The sequence below is a fragment of the Galeopterus variegatus genome, unplaced genomic scaffold (assembly GCF_000696425.1).
Source record: "Galeopterus variegatus unplaced genomic scaffold, G_variegatus-3.0.2 Scaffold3741, whole genome shotgun sequence".
In the NCBI taxonomy this organism is placed as follows: Eukaryota; Metazoa; Chordata; class Mammalia; order Dermoptera; family Cynocephalidae; genus Galeopterus; species Galeopterus variegatus.
In genome coordinates this window covers 154,256-172,942 of record NW_007729852.1, presented here as the reverse complement: position 1 = coordinate 172,942, position 18,687 = coordinate 154,256, and the positions used below count along the sequence as shown (strand labels likewise).

At 51.5% G+C, this 18,687-nt stretch overlaps 3 protein-coding genes across 3 annotated transcripts in view; 1 reads left to right on the top strand and 2 right to left on the bottom strand.

Annotated features, from left to right (window-relative positions):
• Positions 1–1,607, bottom strand: part of LOC103601460 (dermokine-like) — a 4,015-nt gene extending 2,408 nt beyond the window's left edge. The window contains exons 1-5 of the mRNA XM_008585874.1: positions 1,230–1,607; positions 740–940; positions 572–628; positions 228–278; positions 5–56 (exon numbers count right to left, since the gene is read on the bottom strand). Coding sequence (XP_008584096.1) covers positions 5–56; positions 228–278; positions 572–628; positions 740–940; positions 1,230–1,607 — 739 coding nt within the window. The remainder of the gene's footprint in view (positions 1–4; positions 57–227; positions 279–571; positions 629–739; positions 941–1,229) is intronic.
• Positions 1,608–8,411: 6,804 nt separating this feature from the next.
• Positions 8,412–13,367, bottom strand: SBSN (suprabasin). The gene is made up of 6 exons (XM_008585869.1): positions 12,216–13,367; positions 11,988–12,161; positions 11,160–11,555; positions 9,635–9,700; positions 9,473–9,517; positions 8,412–8,590 (listed from the first exon to the last, which is right to left on the bottom strand). Exons 1-6 carry the CDS (start codon positions 13,272–13,274, stop codon positions 8,567–8,569), a joined length of 1,764 nt encoding a protein of 587 aa, XP_008584091.1. The 5' UTR covers positions 13,275–13,367; the 3' UTR covers positions 8,412–8,566.
• A 3,786-nt stretch (positions 13,368–17,153) lies between these two features.
• Positions 17,154–18,687, top strand: part of GAPDHS (glyceraldehyde-3-phosphate dehydrogenase, spermatogenic) — an 11,307-nt gene continuing 9,773 nt past the window's right edge. The window contains exon 1 of the mRNA XM_008585870.1: positions 17,154–17,849. Within this exon, the coding sequence (XP_008584092.1) occupies positions 17,783–17,849 (67 nt within the window). The 5' untranslated portion in view covers positions 17,154–17,782. The remainder of the gene's footprint in view (positions 17,850–18,687) is intronic.

Below are 18,687 nucleotides of genomic sequence, written 5' to 3'. Positions count from 1 at the left end.
CTGCCTCCACTGCCACTGCCGCTGCCGCTGCTGCCTGACTGTGAGCTGCTACTTCCCTGAGGGGAAGGAAGAGACCAGAGCAGGTCTAAAGACAGGAACATCAAGATTGCCTCCCTCCTCCCCTTCTTTTCGTGCCTGGAACAAATCCCCTGCCCAGTCTGAGGGGGAGCAGAGTCCCTCCATGTCCTCCCAGTGCAGAATGCCACAGGTTGCCTCCCTTCTCTTACCCCAGAATTGCCAGAGCTTCCACCTGAGCCAGATGGTGGGGGGTTGGTGCACTGCAGAGGGAAGGGGACAAGTGAGTTGAGAGGTTTCAGACAAAGGCATCTCCACAAGCCAGGCCACTCCTGCTTGGTTGTGGCTTGCTTCCTTCCCCCCAACATGTCTCTCCCCCATGCCCTTCTTGTTTCCCTCCCCTCTTCCTAGCCTCCTCCCCACACCATCTCTTCCCAGTCCAGATGCCCTCCTACCCCAGTCCCTCCCTGCCCGTCTTCCTTTGCTCTTTGTCTCTCCTCCACTTTCTGTCACATGCACCCAGACACCCTCTTGATCCCCAGACTCCTCCTCTTACCTCTGCATTTTGGCCACCAACTCTCACTGAACCATAACCAGGCTGGGCCACAGTTCCCTGTAAGGAGGGTGGGACTGAGTGTGGGATCTGGAAGGATAAGGAAGGCATGAGAGTGTGGGCTTGAAGGGAGGGAGGTGGCAGGTATCGGGGCTGGGGCGGTTACTTTACCTGAGCATTGGTGCCAGAGTTGAATGACCCTCCATTGCCTCCTTGACCCCAGGAGCCTCCCTGAGAGTTGGCTCCAAAGCTGCCTTCTGAGCTTCCAGGGTGTCCATGGCCCCAAGGAGTCCCTGGACCTCCAGGATTACCCTGGCTGTGGCCTCCAAGGCTACCCTGAGAGCCAGAGATGCCATGGCCTCCAGATAGAGGCTGGCCATTGGTTCCCTGGAAGAACAATATGCCTGCACTCAGTGTGACCCTCTCTGACTCTGACTGGGGAAGGGAAGGCAAAGCAACATAAGATAGAGAAGAGCCAGAGCAAACCAGAAAGATCTAGAGAGAGACTCCAAGGTGGCAGAGGAAGGGTACATAACATGGAAGGAAACAGCCCCAGACAGCCACAAATAAGAGATCCATTCAGCCGTTCAACTGTTCCTAAGACTCTCAACCCAGCTGCTCACAGCCTCCCATTTCCTCCCCTGGCTTCCAAGCCACTCACCCAAGCACCGTTGCTGCCAGGCATCCCCTGCCAGGAGCTGTGGGCAGCATCTATTCCATGTCGAATGATATCCTCAGCCTGTCTGCCAGCCTCACTCCCAGTATTTCCAAGAGCGTGGGCTGCTTCCCCAAGCCTGTGGCCGAGAGTATCTGCCACACCAGGGCCCACAGCCTCCCTGGCTCCAGAGCTGGCTCCCTCTCCGACTCCTTGACCAATGGCCTGCCTGACTCCATGGCTGATGGCGTCTCCCATCCCATGTCCAATGGCCTCCCCAACAGCTGTTCCACTGCTCTCCCCTCCACTCAGCAGTGGGCCAGCCTCCCCACTGCCCAGCCACAGGGCCAGCAGGAGGCAGGCCAGGGACCCCTGTAACTTCATCTCTGCCCAGCTCTCTCTCTCTCCTGAGTGTCTTCTCCCCACCCCAGTTTACTTCTTGTTGCCCTTTCTCTTCTTCTGAGCACCCTTCTCCCTTCTCTTCTTCCTTCTGGTGCCTCGTTCTTCCCTCCCTATAGGTCTGCAGCCTTCTCTCTCCTTTCCCAGACTCCCCTGCCTTCCCAGAGTCCTCCTCCCTGTCACTACTCCTTATACTGTAGGTTGGGAAAAGGTGACAGGGCTGGGCAGCCCGGAGTCCCTCCCCCCCATGACTCAGGGTCCTGCCACTGATAGGGTAATAAGCTGTAATTGTGAGTCTGGTCTGTGTTGAAACAGAGAGGGAGCCCATGCATCAGGGAGGGAGGGAGAAATGGAATGAGATGGATGCAAAAGCGTTCCAATTTCCCAACCCCAGGAATTTGGGGCGCAGGCGGGGTGGGGACAGGGGCATTTGAGGAGATAGATTGTTGGTGTCTCGTGCAAGTGGTGGGGTGGGGGCACTTAGGAGAGAGAAATCACAGGCAGGACCCCTAGGAAGATGGGAGGGTAGAGAAGCCCAGTGGAACAGGACCTGCCCTTGGTGTCAGCCAGCCTGGGTTGGGGGACACCAGAATGAGAGGCATTCTTGGCCTTTCTCAGTTTCAGTTGGCCTTTGTTCTCTCATCTCTCCCCCCTCGCTCACTGCCACCAAAAGGTGACTGCCTTCATGCCCTTCCACACCCTCCAGCCCACAGAGAGACTGGCAGCCGTGGTTCTGCGGTTGCGGTTCTAAGGTTCTGGGGAAAAGCCTCAGCGGGGGGCCCCAGACATCAGGGAAGGAAGTGGCCGCGACCCTGAGGGTGGTCCTCAGGGTATTTCAGTGAGCACTGGAGCTGCTCTTGGCTGAGAAAGCTGGGCGTGGAGCAGGGGAGCCGGCCGGAGCCTGCTGGGCGGGCCACCCACCCCCAGGGAATGAGTGGGAGGGAAAGACCAAGGGAGGGAGCCGCTGACCCAGGCATCCATCCTGTTTACCCGCCCTGGAGGGGACACGTGTCTGAGGGTGAGCTCACTGCCTCCCATGAGGGGCGGGACTGCACCAGCTCACTTCAAACCCCCCTCCCCACCTGCCTCCCCCAGGGGCCAGGGCAGCACTGGCGAGGGAGAAGGGGTCAGCACAAGGTCAGGAGCCCTCAGTCAGCACCATGGCCCTCCCCTCAGTCCCAGTTCGGGATGCAGAACTCGGGCATCCTCCCCAGGTCTCATCCCTGCTCAGCAAGTGTGGCTTTCTCCATTCCCAGGGACCCAGGTCCTCCCACTTGGCACTGCCCCATATCACTGGGATTCATCACCTACTTAGGAGGGGCCAGTTTCCATCTGCCTTTCTCAATGTCTCTCAGTCAGTCTCTCCCTCTCTCTCTCTCCACCCCAACACCCGCACCCCAACTTGTAACATTCAACACTTCTTGCCATGTAAACACAATCCCTGTCTGTCCTCCTCAGCTCCTACCTCCCTTTTGTTCCATCTCTGACTCGTTAATGATGATAATAATGATGGTGGTAATAATAATAATAATAATTGCAATCCAGCTTATCAAAGGCTTTCTATGTGCCCAGCACTGGACTAAGCACTTTAAGGATCGGGCAGCCCTGAGAGATAGGTCTTATTACACCCCACTCCGAGACACAGGGATTGGGGCTCAGAGAGGCCACAGTGAGTGTGCAGTAGAGCCAAGAGCCGAAACCAGACCCGCTCACCCCAAGCCCTTTCTCGCAAGCATTTTCTGTATTTTTAGTGTCTCCTACCTCCCCCCATTTCTCAAAGCCCCTTAGTGGTTCTCGTGATAGAATTGATTTCAGTGTTGCTCTGGAGCTATGTGTGTGCAGAGAGGCATGCAGGAGTAAATCTCGGCCCCCCAGGACTGGTGATGGAGACCCCATCCCCCGAGCTAGATGCTTCCCTCTTTCCTTGGTCAGGACCATAGGGCAGGAGGAGGGGCCCTGGGCAGAGCCCTTGACTCAAGGACTCGTTCCTTCCCCGACTCCCTCATTGGGTGCAGCCTTCACAGTGTTGTTTATCTGCCCTGTCCCTTCTCTTTCTGTGACTAATATTTTTCTTTAAACCAACTTACTTTCTTACTTAATATTTTAAGAGGATACTTTATATCACTACTGTAAGTGGAAGGCTAGGATCACTTGCCTGTAAATAAAAAGTACTGGAAAAATATAGTGAGAAGCAAACAAGCGTATTACATTAAGCTGGCTGCAGCCCCTGTACCCTCTTTGTTAAAAAGGAAGATTAGCAAGTAGGAGAGAGGTGTTCAGGCACACAAGCTTGGAAAGCAAGTCTTTCTCTTTAACATAATCAGAAAGCTTAAGAGAGAATGGAGAAGAGAGTAAGTTTCTCACTGTGTGATTCAGAGTTATTCAAAGCCATGTCCGTGAACCGCCTAAATTCTCCCATGCCACCAGATCCCGTGTTCTACCTTCTGGAAAAAACTGCCCTCAGATATGTCTGGGCCTGTGGAGCCACCTCAGGTCAGTCTGAAGGCATATTTATTAAATACCTATTGTGAACCAAGTAGAATATTAGGTGTTTTCACATACATGGCTTTGTTTTATCCTCACTATAACCTCGAGGTCAATGTTATTCCCATTTTACAGATGAGGTAGCTGAGTCCCAGAGTGGTTAAACCTCACACGCAAGATCATATGTGAAAAGATCATGGTAAAATGGAGCTGTCAAAATTTGACTCAGGTTGTCTCACTCCAAACAGCGTTTTCTCCTACGTCACCGTGCCTCCGTGTTCTTGTACATAATAGCGTCCGCAAATCTGACATGCCCATGTCATGTCGAAGGCTCTCTGGTTTCCGCTTTTCTCTCTAATTCACTACTTCATCCGCTCAACAGCTTACTCCGTGCCACGCCTATTCCAGGCACTGGGGACACAGCATGGAACAAGGTCAGCAAAATCATTCTCCTTGGGGAGCTCTCCTTCACTGCAGGGGAAGCTTGACAAAGAGCACGTCAGGAGGTAAAGAGCACTATGTGGGGTGAGGGAATAGAGACGAGGGGAGGAATTTTAAATAGGGTGGTCAGGAAGGGACTCTTTGAGATGTGACCTATGAGCTGAGACCTGAAGGAAGTGAGAGAGCAAGCCGTGAGGGTATCTGGGGATAGAGTATTCCAACCAGGGGAAGAGTGCAAAGGCTGTGAGACAGGAGCCTGCTAGGTGTATCTGAGGACCACGGTGGCTGGAGCAGGGGGGAAACAGGAGGCCAGATCCTGGGGCCTTGGGAACAATTATGAGGTCTTCAACTCTTACTGTGAATGAGGTGGAACCAACTGAGGACTCTGAGCTGGTGCAGGTACTAACGGGATTCCTCTAGAGAACAGACTGGGGGAATTGGGGAGTATAGAGATGTGGGAGAAAGCTTCAGGGAGGGAATGGCTGGACTCAAGTATAGTGGGAAGAGAAGGCCTTGGGTGATGTCTCTGCTCCCTTCTCTGGGGTCCTAGGGCCTCAAACTGGCATCTGCAGGCTCATCTCAACTACAGTACCTATTCTGGAGCCTAAGTTCAAATCCTAGCTCCGTCACTTACTAACCGTGATCTTAACCCATCTGTAAAGAGTTTCTTCATCTGTAAAGAGGGGAAATGTGAAGATTCACTGATGGAACACATGTAAAGAGCCTAGAAAAGTGCCTGGTGCACAAGAGCACTTGGTATATGTTCTTGGTAGAGTTGGATGTGTTGCTACTGTTGAAATGCTTTCTTGGCAGTTGTTTTATCTTGAGACACACACCCGCCCATCCACACGTCCTGAAAGGACCGAATGCAGAGGTTTATTTTTAAAGAGGACTTATGTTGAATAGCCCTTTCCCCTTCCTGAGGGTCACAGGGACACATAGCACCTCCTAGCAGAGATTACCAGCAGGGAATTGGAGCCCTGCCATCACCTCTCACTAGCTGGGTGGCCGCAGGCAACTCTCTCCCTTCCTGGAGCTTTGTCTTCCTCTTCTGTAAGGGGCATAATCATGGTACCTGCCCCATGGGGTGGTTGTGAAGATGGAATGAATCATGTCTGTAAGTGCTTGGCACAGACCCGGTAAGCATCCAGTAAAAGATGGCTGTGAAAGTCCCACCCAAACTCCCTGTTCTTCAGCATCTGCAGAAACTGGCCCTTCCTCTGTTTGTTACTCCCTGGCCTAGCTCCACCCATCTCAGGCAAAGCAGCATATTTCTTGCTCACACTTATTCCACAACCTTTCTCAAGTCTGCTCAGGCAGTGGCCTCCCCTCTGCTAGTTGCCAGACATTTGTGCCTGGCCTCGACCTCACCTCTTGAACCTCTTAGTCTAGGAGTAAGTGGATATTAAAGAAGTAATATTTGCAATATAATTACAAATTGTCATAAGCAGTTTGAAGGACAAGATCAGGGTGGATGAGAGATAATGATGAGGGTAGACTGTTGTTCAGGTTAGATGGTCAAGGTAGCTGAGACCTAAAGGGAGAGGAAGAGCCAGCATGGGGGACAGAGAGCCATGGAGAATATTCCTAGTAGAGGGAACAGTAGACAATGCCTCCAGGCAGGAGAGAGCTGTGCCTCTTTTACCCTTCAAAACCCTCTCAAAGCTCTCCTTTTCCAGAAGCCTCCCAGGATTGGTCCTCGGTGCATATTGATGATCCCATATCTCTTTGGTACCAGCAGGACCCCCATCCAAGCAAACCCAGCAAGAAACTGTGCATAAAAATAAAGTCAATTAAAATGTTTACTTTATAAAAGTATGATTCCCTTGAATATTTCCTTTTCAAAAACAGCCACTGTAGGATTCCTTCAAGTAGCGACTCCTCCAGTACATATGAAGTGATGTCCAGTGAGAGTGGACCCTTAGTAAATACCTGATATGAATGAATAGTTATGTTAACTAAAGTTCAGCAAACAGATGTCCGCAGTTTACTCGGAAATGCATCAGAGGTGTACTGACAGGAGGCTGGATATTAGCCATAGATAGACATGTGATAATGCACACTGTAGGATTCCTTCAAGTAGCGACTCCTCCAGTACATATGAAGTGATGTCCAGTGAGAGTAGACCCTTAGTAAATACCTGATATGAATGAATAGTTATGTTAACTAAAGTGCAGCAAACAGATGTCCGCAGTTTACTCGGAAATGCATCAGAGGTGTACTGACAGGAGGCTGGATATTAGCCATAGATAGACATGTGATAATGCACGTGTAGCAACATTAATGGTGGAATCTCAGTGGAGAGAATGCAAGTGTTCACTGTAAAATTCTTTCATCCTTTTGGTAAGCTTGAAATATCTTCAAAATGAAATACTGCATGAGGAGGAAAGGAACATGTGTAATAAAATGATGTATTCTACAAAATAAGGAAAAATGCACTGAATATAAAGTGTCAGGAACATCACCTTGTGCAAACGCAGGTCCCTCCCCTCCCTGGTGTGTCATTGAGTTCTTATTGATGCATTGCTTTGTTTTTGTTTGCATATTCTGTTTATACACCTTGTCTCCCAGGAATACTGTAAATCCCCCAAGGGCAAGAACACTGTCTTTTATTTTTGGTCTCACGATTGATGGAATTTTGGATCTGAAGCAATGACTGTATCCTTCCCTTCAGACACCTCGCCACCCTTTATAAAGGAGGAAATTGTGGCCCCTACAGGGGGAATAAGCTGCCTACAGGCACCTATTCCTGATTGGAAGGCAGGTCTCCGAGGCCAGTGCTTGGGAGGTGTTACAGAGATTTTACAGGCAACTGTGAGAGGTAAGGTTCTGGCAATAGACAGGCAACCAGATCCAGGCCTGCTGCTTTCTCATAGGTTACCCTGCAAGTGCCCTTGCCCCTCTGAGCCTCAGTTTCCTCATCCATACAATGGGGATAATAAGAGGACTTCTGCTTTTAGGTTGTGGGAGAATTAAATGGTTACAGAATATGAATAGCTTTTTGCATAGTACCGGGACTCTAGTAAATGTTCAGTATGTAATAGTTGCTGTCATTATTCCTCTGGGCTTCAAGTGGAGCACAGATCTGAAAACTGGGCCTTCTGTGTCTCCATTCATGTCTTTGGTAAAGAGGTCCTCCCTCCTGTCATCAATGTGTCTTCCACCAGAAACTTCTATCGTCCTGCCTTCTCCTTCCCATGAGAGGATCTCTCACGTGTATCTCTTTCCTCCCTTCTTATTCACTGATTCTCTCTACCTACAGATGCCTACAGAAAAAGACCGCTGTGTTTCCAGAATACCTCTGAAGCTCTTAGGCTACAGAATATCTCCACTTACTATGTAAACTTGGTCCTGTTTCTTAAGTTGTGCAAGCCAACACATGCTCCTCTATAAAATGGGAACGATAACAGTACCTCTGACCTAATGGGTGGTTGGGAGGATTCGGTGATGTCATGCATGTAAAGTGCCCTGCAGGGAGCCTGACATGTCTTAATTGCACAGTAAAGACAAGTTACTATTGTTATTCCTTTGGCACCACACCCCCAGTGATGATGCTACCCCCTTGGGCTCCACCTAGGCTCTCTCCATTCTCTCTCTGGTATTCTGTCCCCACCATTGGCCTGCAGTGGCTTTCCCTTCATGGGTGCTCTTCCCAGCTCCCAGCAGTAACTCTGCATACTAGCAAAGCATGGCTTGTCCCTAACTGCCCTCTTAGGACTGATCAAACTGAAATCTCCAGCTCAGCCCATCCTGTGCATCAGACCCCCAGCTCCTTCAGCAAAGTAACAAGAAAAGACAAGTCTCTCCCCTTCATCCCACACCACCCACTGCCCATCCCTCCTTAGGGAGCACAGTGGACCATGATGAGAGAGCACAGTGTGTCACATTTATTCACAACTCTCAGTGCAGCCCCCTTAAGGGACCCCATAAACCTATCCCCCCATCCCCAGCTCCTCCAGGTAATTTCAGCTGATGTGACAACAGGAACATTAGCCTGCTCTGCAAGCCAGGGCATCAGTTTAGGGCATGATGTTGGCGACGCTCTGGAAGAGAGAAGGAGAGAGGGAGTGAATGCAGGGTATACAGTCATGAGGAAGCCTCTGCTCCCAACTCCCTTTTGAGAAGTGAGAGGGAGACTGCGATGGCCCAAGAATTGTTTATGTTCTGGGGAATATCTTAAGGAAGGAGACATCTAGATTTAGGAGGAAAAGGGAGCCAGCCCTCCCAGGGAGAGGTGCTGGGAGCCTTTGCAGAAACCAAGAAGCCTTGTCTGCTTTACCTCAGAGGATCCTCTGCCACCCCCATAGTCCAAGGATAAACAAGGGTGTGCCTTTCGGCTGTTACACACCCTCACCCCTGTGCCCCAGTCTCAGGCAGTGGATATACTAAATGCAAAACAGAGAGCCAGGACTTGACTTTGGGCCCACAGTGAGGACCAGGATTCCACAGGAGTCTTTACACTGGGTTGGGGGGAGATGGGGGGACTCTCAACTAGAGAAAGGACAGAGCCACAAGTTCCCACTAACAGGCACACTGACGCGAGGCAGCAGGGGCAGAGTAGCAGAGGTATTCACAGTAGGGTGGGGTAGGGAGGGAAGCCAGCTGGCAAGTGACAAGGAGAGATGATGGTTTCAGCAGCCCCTCCCTCCTTGGCTCCCAGATGCACAAGTGCACCTCGAGGTCTTTTCTGCCAGCTTGCATTTGCCTCAGTGGGAATGAAATGCACCCAAAAGATGAGAGCGGGGTGCGAAGGGCAGAGAGCAGGTGGAGAAAGGGAAGACCAGAGCTGGGAAAGTGGGCTGGGTGGTCTCTGCAAAGGCTGAGAGTCTGCCCCAGGGAAGCGGTCTGTGAACGGGCAGTAGGAAGGGCGGCGTAAGAGTAGATCTCAAGACACAGCTGAAAAGAGAAACCATGTGGGAACTTACCCTCCACAGAGCTGAAAAGTTGATGAAGGGCTTGTTGACCGAGGCCTGGAATTCAAGGACAAAAGGTCAGTTGCCAGGACCCGTCCCACCACCATCCTAGGGGACCTCCAAGTGGCCTCCACTCCCCCACCTCCGAGTCCAGGCTGCGCTGGGGAGACTTACTCCAGATGTCAATGTGGTGGTTGCGGCCCCTCCGTGCTGGCCGGTAGCTCCGCCTTGATGACCAGCCTGTGGACAAGATCAGACCTTCATTATAACCCCTTCACTCTTGAGAGTCCCCCAGGTTCCCCTGTGACCTGCTCCCCATAGGGTAACTGGGACGGGGGTGGGGGGCACAACCTTAACCCCCTGCTAGAAAGAAAACCCAAAGTCCATGTTGCTGTGGGAATTCTGTGAGAGATGGGAAGAAAAGCCAGGAAGGATATCTGCCTCCCCCTGACTAGTCTTCCCCAAACTCCCTTTTATTTTAGTTAATGAAATGCTGTCAGTCACTAAGATGGGGCCTGACTGGAAAGAGAACCTAGAGAACCCGCATGAATACCAGAACCATAGTTTAATCTCAGCCCTGACCTCAAATCCTGCCCTTCTACACACGACCTAGCCTTATGCCTAACTCAGGTTGATCCATGTCCTTAATCCTATCCCCAGACACTCAGCAGAGCCTCCCCATCAGAACTCTACCCCCAAGCTGCTGTTGGCAGCCTCAGCTTCCATAACAAGCTACCCTCTCCTGGCCTTTACTCAGCGGATACTGCAGTCTAACTCAGGGCCCTCTCGCCTCCCATGCACTCTTCTACACAGTCCCTTACTCCCCACCCACCCAGCCCAGGCTCCCTGCATGGCAGCAGATGTGTTTCTGGACCAGTCCTCAATATAGTGTCGCATCTTGCTGAGCCCAACAACTCCTCGTGGAGATGAGAGAATGGGGACCTGAGGCATACAGGAGTCAGCCTTCCGCTATTCCACAAGCTCCCCGCTTGGCGCCTGCTCTGTTGTGAATGGCGCTGCTTGCCTGGCCTCCAATGTCTGTTCCCTCTACATAAATGGGTGAGAGAAATCCTCCAGAAGGCCTCCCCTGATCGGGCAGTGTAGAGGAAGAGAAAGAACCCTCATCTGCAATTTGCCAAAACTGGGCATTAGCCACATGACTTTGGAATATCCCCTTAACCTTTCTGAGCCTCAGTTTTCTTATCTGAGAATCAGGGGTCAGCATCCTCATCCTGACTACCTCAGAGATTTGTTATGAAGATTGAGCTGGATAGGGCTTATCTCCAATAGACAGGGCTATTTAACGGAATGGGGCTTATACTCTGGGTTTTCTCAATACTCATGCTCTTTGCACCGTAATAGATCTTCACCTCAGTAACTGTTTCCTGCTCCCCAGGAGAGGCTTCATGTTCCTTACTTTAGATCCCCTTAAAGGAGGGTAGCTCCCTAAAAGTAGAAATGGGTCCTTTCCACATGCCTGATATGAGGCTTTACAGATAAAATGGCTTAATCGATCTGACCATCTGACCACCAGCTCCTTTGTAAGGGAGATAGAGAAGGAGGAAGGGGAACAATTATATAGCTGCCTGAGCTTCTTTCACCAAATGAAGGCTATATGGGCTCCCCAGATTTCCCAAGGGTTTATCTTCTCCCTCCCCCAGCCCCCTTCTCCCCAGTTTCCCCACCCCTGTTCACCTACATTCAGCGGCTTGTTGGCCTCCTTGCTGGCTTGGTTGACCCCATTATGAATATTCTGCTGCAACCCGTCCACCTCCTTCCCGGCCTGGCCAGCAGCATGGTGGACACCTTGGCCAAGTTTCTCCGCTTCCTTTCCAGCCTGGCCAGCAGCTTGGTGGACCCCATGGCCAAGTTTCTCTGCCTCCTTCCCGGCCTGGTTGACCCCATTGTGGACATCTTGGACCACTTTGTCTGCTTCCTTTCCGGCCTGTTCAACGGCATGGTGAACTTCCTGGCCAAACTTCTCCACCTCCTTCCCAGCCTGGTTAACTCCATGATGGACCCCTTGGACCGCTTTGTCTCCCTCCTTCCCAGCCTGACCAGCAGCATGGTGGACTCCCTGGCCAAACTTGTCTACCTCCTTCCCAGCCTGATTAACTCCATGATGGACCCCTTGAATCACTTTGTCTCCCTCTTTCCCAGCCTGACCAGCAGCATGGTGGATCCCCTGACGAAACTTGTCTACCTCCTTCCCAGCCCGATTAACTCCATGATGGACCCCTTGAATCACTTTGTCTCCCTCTTTCCCAGCCTGACCAGCAGCATGGTGGATCCCCTGACGAAACTTGTCTACCTCCTTCCCAGCCCGATTAACTCCATGATGGACCCCTTGAATCACTTTGTCTCCCTCTTTCCCAGCCTGACCAGCAGCATGGTGGATCCCCTGACGAAACTTGTCTACCTCCTTCCCAGCCCGATTAACTCCATGATGGACCCCTTGAATCACTTTGTCTCCCTCTTTCCCAGCCTGACCAGCAGCATGGTGGATCCCCTGACGAAACTTGTCTACCTCCTTCCCAGCCCGATTAACTCCATGATGGACCCCTTGAATCACTTTGTCTCCCTCTTTCCCAGCCTGACCAGCAGCATAGTGGACCCCCTGACCAAACTTCTCTGCCTCTTTCCAGGCCTCGTTAACCCCATGGTGGGCCCCCTGGCCAAACTGCTCCAATTCCTTCCCAGCCTGGTTAACTCCATGATAGACCCCTTGGACTACTGTGTCCCCTTCTTTCCCAGCCTGACCAGCAGCATGGTGGACCCCCTGACCAAACTTCTCTGCCTCCTTCCAGGCCTCATTAACCCCATGGTGGGCCCCTTGGCCAAACCTCCCAGCCTCATTCCCAGCCTGCCCCAAGGCATGGTGGATCCCCTGACCAAACTTGTCTACCTCTTTCCCAGCCTGACCAGCAGCATGGTGGACTGCCTGGCCAAACTTGTCTACCTCCTTCCCAGCCTGACCAGCAGCATGGTGGACCGCCTGACCAAACTTGTCTACCTCCTTTCCAGCCTGATTAACCCCATGATGGACCCCTTGAATCACTTTGTCTCCCTCTTTCCCAGCCTGACCAGCAGCATGGTGGACGCCCTGGCCAAACTTGTCTACCTCCTTCCCAGCCTGACCAGCAGCATGGTGGACCGCCTGACCAAACTTGTCTACCTCCTTTCCAGCCTGATTAATCCCATGATGGACCCCTTGAATCACTTTGTCTCCCTCTTTCCCAGCCTGACCAGCAGCATGGTGGACCCCCCCACCAAACTTCTCTGCCTCCTTCCAGGCCTCATTGACCCCATGATGGGCTCCCTGGCCAAACCTCCCAGCCTCATTCCCAGCCTGCCCTGCGGCATGGTGGATCCCCTGGCCAAACCTTCCTGCTTCATTTCCTGCCTGGTTGACCCCATGATGGATCACTTTGTCTGCCTCCTTCCCAACCTGTCCAGCAGCGTTGTTGGCCCCATGGATAAACTTCTCTGCTTCCTTTCCTGCTTGTTCAGCACCATTGTTGATCCCATAGGCTACCTTGTCCAAGCCGTTGTTGAGCCCGTGGACGCCCTTGTCCAACTCCTTGCCGGCCATGCTGCTAAGTCCATTAAAAACTTTCTCCACTTCCCTTCCAGCTTGAGTGATTCCATTATTGATGCCTTCCAGGGCCTTGCCCACCTCTCTCTCTGCTTTGCTCAGCCCTTGGTTGATCCCTTCAATGACCTTCTCAATGGGGTCATCGCTGGCTGCCCATCCAGGCAGGGCCCCCAACAGCAGTAGGAGGGAGCAAGAGCTGACCAAACTGGCAAGATGCATATTGTTGGGAAGGTGGGGAGGATGCAGAGAGGAGCCAGGGAAGCAAGGCTGCTATTTATCCTCTCCCTCCCGCCCTCTTCTCCACCCCCCATGACTCAATTACCCCTGTGAGGCACTGACTTGGTCCCTAGTCAAGGAGGTATTTCCCAGGGAGATTTGGGGTTGAGCAATGAAGAGGAGGAGGAAGAGAACGTGAGTCATAAATGGAGAAAAACCCTGGCATCTTCGCTCCTTGCCCAGCTCAGGCCCTCCATCCCAGAGATGGGTGTCTGCCCTTCCAACCACCTCCTGTCTCATTCCTTACCCACTACCCAGGCCTCCTCTGTCTTAAACCCACCTTCAATCACCCTCCATCCCTGGGACTCACTCCTCACTTCTCTCAGGAATCTAAGCATCCAGCTTCCTCTGCAGTGAGAGTCTAGAAAGATGGGAGGCACAGTTGGGAGGAGGGGAGAACTCTAGGGGAGCTGAGGGGGTCTTCAACCTTGTTCTTGTGGACCACCCCCCTTGCTTACTATGCTCCAGCCACACAGGCCTTCTCACCATTCTTCAAACACACCGAGCCCATTCCTGCCTCATGGCCTTTGCACCTGCCCTTCTCTCTACCTGGAATGCAGAACCCACTCTATACTTGCAGGACAGAATCCTCACTCTGTACTTGGCTCAAATGCCAACTTCTCAAAAAACCCTTCCCTGACCACCCCAACCATAACATGGTATTACAGTTATACTCTGTAATAGCATCCTTTTGTTTTTATAGCACTTACTGTGATCCCGAATTACCTTTATTTTTTATTGTCTGTCTCATCTATCAGATCGTAAACTTCCAAAGAACAGGGCCTTTGTCTATGTTGGTCACTGTTTACCTCAGCTTCTAGAACATTGCCTGGGGCTCTGTAAATATTTACAGATTGAACAAATTGGTGGATTAGAAGAAGCCAGGGGAAGAGAGTCCAAGCCTGAGCCTGACTCTCATAGGGTGCTGGAGGGAAGGGTGCTTGGGTCCCCAGAGCAGCATAGGGTCCCTTGGGGAGGGCTGCCGATTTTGGAGCCAGGATCACATTCTCATTACAGAACCCAGGTTTCCTGCCTCCCAGCCCTTGGGCAAGGGCAGGGGGCTGATTGCTATGAGCTGGGACAGGACGCAGTGTCTCCTGAAAAGCCGGTTGAGGCAGCCACGGGGAGGGGCCAAAGACCGGAGGCAGCAGGAGACTGTCATCCAAAACCTCGGCTGGGGGCCAGAAGCTCATCCTTCCTGCTCCCCTCCCCCTGGGGCCTCCTAAGTTCCACCTGAAGCCCCAAGTTTGACATACTGGCTCAGACTGGAGGGAGAAATAGCTGAGAGTCTGGCCTAAAATGTGAAGAGGGGCATAAGAATGACAGGCATTGGTAGGTCTGCAGCAGCATATCTATCTGGGAGCTAGTTTGAAGGGTGGCTGAGACCAGAAGATTCAAGCCGGTGGGTGGGTACAGTTGGGTGCAGGGGTGAAAGATATTTGGGTTTTGGTGACAAGGGAAGAGATTGAGAGTGGGAGTGGAGGTGGGACTGCTGGTGGGAAGGCAGGCAGGAAGGAATGTACAGGGTGTGAGTGAGTGGGGGTGGCAGAGTTATGTGTGTGGGTGACCAGGTGTGGTGAGAATCTGCACGTGTTTTCAGACTTTGCTCAAACAAGGGTGTCAAGGCCCACTCCCCTCAGAGGACCCAGGGTTCTACCCCAGGTCCTGGACACTTGACCCCACCCAGAACCAGGCCAGAGACCCAGGAGCTTCTGCCTTCTCTAGGCTCTGCCTGTAGAGGGTGACTAATTGTGCCACCTCTACAAGCTTGAGCTCATCAAATCTGTTTCCCAGTTTCATGCTCCAGGGACAAAGCCAAATCCCTGGGCAACCTCAGGTGTGGCTTTTCTGCCCTTGTCCTAAATGATAGAGTTTCCCATGCCAGGAGACTGTTGGGTGGGAAAGGGTGGGTGATGAGCTTCAGAATCTCAGCCCACCCTGAGATTGCGAGGCAGGGTTCTCCTTTTGAAACGTACTCCACCTTTTCTTTTCTGCCCTCTCTGTGCCCCATCCTTCCATCTTCTGCCAGCCTCAATCCCTTTCCTCATCTCTCCATTCCCATTTGTGACTATTTGATTCAGAACTTGGGTGTCAGTCTCCATAACTAAGATTGGCCTATAGTTGTCCTTTCTTAGACCATCCTCTGCTGGTTTTGGAAACATGGTTGTGCTGCTTTCCTCGAGTGAATCAATGAAGTTTCATAGCTGAGCCATCACAGCCCTCCCCGAAAAGCATTCCAAAGACCTATGCAGTGTAAGTCCACACAGTGTGCTTGCCCATCCAAAGAGTTTCAGACCAAGCGCCCTACCCAGATTCTAACTGAGCTTCCAGCTCTGGTAAGGATCTGCAACAATTAATATAGAAAGGAAAATACTTTTTATTAGCATATTCATTATTACAAATCGTAACATTTCTTTATGTCCCTTACCCGACCTATCACTCCCCAACTCCCCTTCCTCCCTCCCCCCATCTCTAATATCCTTATTTGTTCTCTCCTTCTGAAAGTTCAACATATGATTGTCCTTCCTTCTTTCCTTTCTCCCCTCCTTCCTTCCTTCCCTCCTTCCTTCCTTCCTGGAAATATTTGTTCCCAAATGCTTTGGCAGATCTTGCCCATAAATTGTCTGGATTTGAATCAGCTTTGGGGAGGATATATCTTAAGTCTTTCTGTTTCTTCCTTGTTATTGGCCTAGTCAGGGTTGTCATTTCTTCTTGCACCAGTTTTGATTATTTACATTTTTTAAGAAAAAGTTTAGTTGCATGTAGATTTTCAAATCCATTATTGTAAAATTGCACAAAATAGATTCTTCCTTGTTATTGGCCTAGTCAGGGTTGTCATTTCTTCTTGCACCAGTTTTGATTATTTATATTTTTTAAGAAAAAGTTTAGTTGCATGTAGATTTTCAAATCTATTATTGTAAAATTGCACAAAATAGACCCCTTTTCAATCCTGCTTTTGTTTGTGCTATGTTATTTTTCCTCCTTGATTGTACATGTTAAAAGTTTGTTCCCCTTGTTTAATTTATCATGTTTTTGGGTCTTGGTTCATTGAAATCTTCTCATTTGTACACTCAATTGACTTTCAGTTCCACCTCTCCCAAGCCTTCCAAGCAGGAGAGCCTCACCCTCCCCCCATCCCATGGCAGGTGCTTGGCAAACCGAGTTCCCGTGGAGATTTGGGGAAGGAAGAGGTTATGTCATTCTGCCCCTTCTTCCTTCCACTCCTCTCTCTGGGGTGGTGACTCCTTCCTGTTGCAACCCCCCACACCTCCTAAATCTTGGTCACAGCTGCGTGTCAACCAGCCGTGCAGGTAAAGGTGCCTGCCAGTGAGTCACTAATGTGCAAGCAAGCCCCCACTCCCAGTGCTTTAGGGGAGGGAGCCATTTGTCCATTTGTTCTCCATTTATTGAAAGTCCGCTTTGTGCCAGGCACTGTTCTAGGTGCTGGAGCCACAGTGGTGAACAAAACAGACAAGAATACATGCCCTGTGGGGGCTTAGAACCCAGTGGGGAAGACATCAAACAAGTAAACCAATAACTAGATGGGGTTTTCATGACAAACTACATGAAAAGCTGCAAGGAAAAGAACAGGGTGCTATGAGAGGGATATGACTTGGAGGTTACTTTAAGACTGTGGATCAGAAGAAACCTGACAAGGAGACATTCATTTATTCATTTAGATATTATTTATCGAACAAACATTTTCTAAGCGCCAAACACTCTTCTAGTCAATGGGGATACAGAAGTGACAATGATAGACAAGGTCCCTGCCCTCCCAGAGTTTACAGTCTAGCGGGCAGAAACAATTGGCAAAAAATACAAATAAGATGATTTTTTAGAGAGACATATGCTATGAGGGAAATAAAAGCAGAGAGAGTGTAGCCCTAGAGTAGTTTTGCACATTGCAACATGCAACTCAGGATGCGGAAATCAGACAAGACTTCCTAGAAGGTGGGCAGAGACTGAGGGGCTGGGAGTGACGGCAGACAGTGAGAAAGCAGGAAACTAGACGGGGAGTTCAGAAGGGCTTCTTTTAAAGGGTATCACCTGACGCAAACCAGAGACAGCCAAGGGAGGCCTGGGTGTGGCTTTCCAGACATGAGGAAACAGTAACTATCCAGAGAAGTCAAGGAACAGCACGGAGCCAGAGCCAAAGGAGAGAGAGAGAGACGAAAGAAAAGGGCTTTGAGAACCAGTGTAAAAAGTTGGATTCCATTCCAGACACCAGTAGGTGGTGGAACGGTGGTGCACAGCGTGCTGTCGCCAAACTCCTCCACTGGGATGGGGCGGCTGTGGCCGCGGGTCTCCAGCCTTCGCACCGCCTCCTCTGTGACGTCACCGGGCAGTGTGACGTCACGACAAGAAGCTCCAGACCCACTAGCCCTGGCGCCCCACCTCAGTAACATCGCGGCCGGTCCCGGGGCGGCTAGGCCGTGATACCTTAAGAGGCCATGTCGAAACGCGACATCGTCCTCACCAATGTCACCGTTGTCCAGCTGCTGCGACAGCCATGCCCGGGTGAGGGAGGCGGCGGAGTGATCCCGGGGAAGGGAAGAATGCGCATCAGTTAGTGTCAGGGGTGGGGCCGCCACTCGCCTGCCTTAGGAGCTGCTTCTCTCCCTCCCTCCAAGCGCACCCTCCCTACCCACCCTAGTTGGCTGGCAAAGGGGTTTCTTTGGCGATGGTGGAAGGGACAGGGACTCTCCGCCCCCAGGGCTGGGTGGGCTGTGCGCCTCCGGCCCGCGGTGGAAAGGGTAGAAGCAGGGGTGGGACGAAGCCGCGAGCCGGAGCGCGGTGGAAAGGGTAGAAGCACGGGGGCGAGAAGGGCGCGCGTTTAGGAGGGGCATTTGTGAGGAGAACCTAGGCGGGCGGGGTTCCCACGTGAAACTGATATTCGCGGCGACCAGCGCGAATGGGGCCGCTTCGGTGTTGGAGGGCTTCGTCCTTCCTTTATTGCACAAAGTAAGGACACTAACAACCTGCCAGGGCCGTGCTATTCACTTCCAGGCGTGTGTTCATTGAAGTCTCACAACCACCTGGTGAGGCCAGGGTGTTCACTGTCCCCATTTTAGAGAGCGGTCAACAGAGGTAAAGGGTGGGCAATACACTCCTCTAAGTCTCTCAGCAAACGAATGTCAGAGTTGGGATTCGGGCTGCTGGCTCACAACCACCTGGTGAGGCCAGGGTGTTCACTGTCCCCATTTTAGAGAGCGGTCAACAGAAGTAAAGGGTGGGCAATACACTCCTCTAAGTCTCTCAGCAAACGAATGTCAGAGTTGGGATTCGGGCTGCTGTACTTCAGACTCCCTGAAAACACACACACACACCCACACACACACACACACACACTCTCTCT

Excerpts from the sequence above, each read along its gene's own strand:
- SBSN (XM_008585869.1), bottom strand. The coding sequence starts at position 13,274 with ATGCATCTTGCCAGTTTGGTCAGCTCTTGCTCCCTCCTACTGCTGTTG. Across the intron at positions 9,701-11,159 it reads AGGCCAACAAGCCGCTGAAT|GCTGGTCATCAAGGCGGAGC; the intron begins GTAGGTGAACAG and ends TCTTGTCCACAG. Across the intron at positions 8,591-9,472 it reads ACTTTTCAGCTCTGTGGAGG|AGCGTCGCCAACATCATGCC; the intron begins GTAAGTTCCCAC and ends TCTCTCTTCCAG.